General features: G+C 35.1%; 1 protein-coding gene across 1 annotated transcript; it reads left to right on the top strand.

Annotated features, from left to right (window-relative positions):
- Nucleotides 1-245: 245 nt before the first annotated feature.
- Nucleotides 246-2,807, top strand: LOC104266217 (the record flags this gene model as incomplete). The annotated part of the gene is made up of 4 exons (XM_026839833.1): nt 246-615; nt 1,063-1,240; nt 1,656-1,773; nt 2,685-2,807. Coding segments are annotated over exons 1-4 (676 nt in total), but the record flags the coding sequence as incomplete, so codon positions are not given.
- Between the last annotated feature and the right edge of the window lie 214 nt (nt 2,808-3,021).

Raw genomic sequence — 3,021 nt, 5'->3', positions numbered from 1 at the left:
TATTACTTTTTATGATAATTTTGTATGTATACGGTTTATTTTGGTGTAGTAAAGAACCCTCCCCCACCTTGTTTGCAAACCACCAACCCCCAACTACTAACCCCCTAACCATCAACCTCTAACACTTTCCACCAGCCTATTCTGCTATGTACCGGAGGATTCTTCACTAGTGCCTTTATTTTAAATTAACACACAACGTTTATTTGTAGGCACATGTAATNGTTATACTGCCAATCAGCTTTAAACATTAATAAATACTCAATTCTATCTTGAAATAATAAAAAAAGGAACAAAGCAGCTGTAGTTGCCCTGCCACGGAAGGATAAATAAGTTTCATTCATTCAATCAAAATTTGATAATGAATCGTGGAGTTGGAAGAAATCTTGACATTGCTAAGCAAACTCGTTCAAGAAGCGTTTCTCCCAATCCAGGTCATGGGGAATCAAAACAGAAAGCGAATTTAAACAATAACCATTCCACAAAACCCCTTATATCAACTGGTGAACCACTTAAAAGGATTAAAAGAAATGAAACAAAATCCGCTACTGTGAAACACCCAGCTTCAATTGCAAATAAAGGAATGAAAGAACCAACTACTATCATCAGGAAATCAAAGTGAGAAATTTTAACAACTTAAATTAGTAAAGAACTAATTTAAGTACTTTATATGCTAACCACTGCCCATAACATAACATTTTTTATTTATCGTTCGAAAACTAGAGCGCAGATAATATTTAAACACCCAAGAAAAGGTAATTAACAGTGCTGAATTCACTTCCTATGCAAAACATCTAACTTTTGCATTTTACTTGGATTTTGGGTTCTCGCAAAAATGTCACAAAAGAGTTTATATACAACAACAAAGAGAAGGATATCTGCAGTGAATAATCTGCCCCCCTATTTCATATGCTAACTCCTAACCACTTCCTATTATACCCTTAACACTAACCCCTAAATCTTATTTTCATTCTGCCATAAGAGAATCGTACACACAGTACACTAGTACCTAATTTTTCTTTTTCAGCCTTTTGTTTACATAAAATTGACAATTTACTTTTCCAGACAAATCCTCTACAAAGCACCCACCAAACTATTACTTGTATCCAACAAATGCAAATATGCAGCAGCGCTGGAGAAATCTGTCCTACCAGATGTAGTTGCCATCTTATACCATTATGACAGCAATAACTTTGATTCTTTACTTGCTCTTATTTGTGCATCGTTGCCTCCTGGACAAAAGGTATGTTTAATATGAGGTGTGCAAGGTTGTATTTGGGTTAAATATGGCTGATAATTTAGACAACCCATTAGTGACCACTAGGTTGGAGCAATTACCTTCAAGTGTCTTGCCCAAGGACACAAACGCCCACAATGGTAGCAGCGACGAGCCTCGAACCTGTATTCCATGTACCTGACGCAAGTGCGCTAACCACTATCCAGACAAGACCAATACCAAATTAAAAACAAATGAACAAAAATTAGGCTTTATAAATTAATATCATTGAGATAATGAAGATTTAATAAGCTTATTTTCTTCTTACAGATTCTTATCTGAACGGCATACCAGTTTTATAATTTTATTTATTATAAAATTAAAGTAAAGATTTCTAAATTCCAAATTTTAATTTATATTTATGAAGAATTTCATATTTCAGGTAAATTCTGTTGCTTTTTTGATGACCAGTAAACCAAGTGGAATGTTAATGGTTCCGTTGAATAATGGGCAAGGGAATATGGGGCCTACAAGCAAACTGACGTCAAAGTTATGGCCAGGTTTGTTTTATATTTGCTCAACTTTTATGAGTTATTAAAAGTTATAAGTTATGTGTTACTGGAAATATAGGTTATGTAGGTTAGAAGAAAGGTGCTTTGATGTAAATATTTGGTATTATGTTCAATAAGTTAAACTTTGGGGCTTTATACAACTAGCATAATAAATGAACATTTTATATGGGTAAGGTCCATGGGCCAGAGTTCACTTATTACCCCAAGCACTGGCGTAAAGTTATGGGGTTGCAGGGTTGCCTGGCAACCCTTTGATTTTCTCCATACTAATAATGGTAAGGAATTACGTTCGACCAAACGAAGACGCCATTATTACTGCGAACAAACTTCGTTTACGTTCGTTAAAATATGTCAATACCGATGCGTCATTCACGACACAAATGCATTCAACTGGTATTTAAACTCTTGTTTGCTAAATAATTCACGTGTGAATCGCTATTGTGACGTCAGTAATCAACGTGTGAATCGCTATTGTGACGTCAGTAATCAACGTGTGAATCGCTATTATGTCGTAATCAATTGCCAGGTTCAAACAACCGCTATTATGATGCAATGAATCCACGTGTGAATCCCTACTCCTTCGTAATAAATATGCTGCTTGCCTGAGGAAAACATTGCATATAAATATAAAGCAGTGTTGGAAACGTTTTACGCCTATGACCCCAAGTCCCAACACATTAAAAATCATAGAAAGTTAAAGTTTAAGCTACTACAAAGCTATAATGTTAAATTTAAAATAACAGCTTCTGTACTTAGCATTTTTGTAATGTTCAGTATTTCTCATCCAATAATTTCTAATAAAGTTCTAAATCTTGAAGACCCCTAAGCACTAAAATAATAAGGGGCATAAGCCGCATAAACAGATACAAGCCAATATAATTTACCTCTTATTTTAACAGGGAAATTCTTTAAGGCTTTATTTGAAAGATTTGTGAATGTGAATGCAAAGAATTGTCGGCTGGATCTTGTAGCAGTTGGAAATCAAAACCAAACCTTCATTCCCCAACTTGAACAAATAATTGGTGAGAAAATATGTGTGTGTCAGGATCATTGCACCATAAAGCTTATATTGTATATGAAAAAGAGTAATTTATTTATCCTTGCACGGCAGGGCAATGACAATCGTTTTTACACTAGTGTTCTGTTTCATACACCTGGTGCCCGCTTACAAGTTACCACAAATGTAACTTGTCTATCATCGCATTGCAGGGCAACGACAGTCGCTTTTACACTATC

The sequence above is a fragment of the Ciona intestinalis genome, unplaced genomic scaffold (assembly GCF_000224145.3).
Source record: "Ciona intestinalis unplaced genomic scaffold, KH HT001033.1, whole genome shotgun sequence".
Classification (NCBI taxonomy): domain Eukaryota; kingdom Metazoa; phylum Chordata; class Ascidiacea; order Phlebobranchia; family Cionidae; genus Ciona; species Ciona intestinalis.
This window is presented reverse-complemented; position numbering and strand designations above follow the sequence as displayed.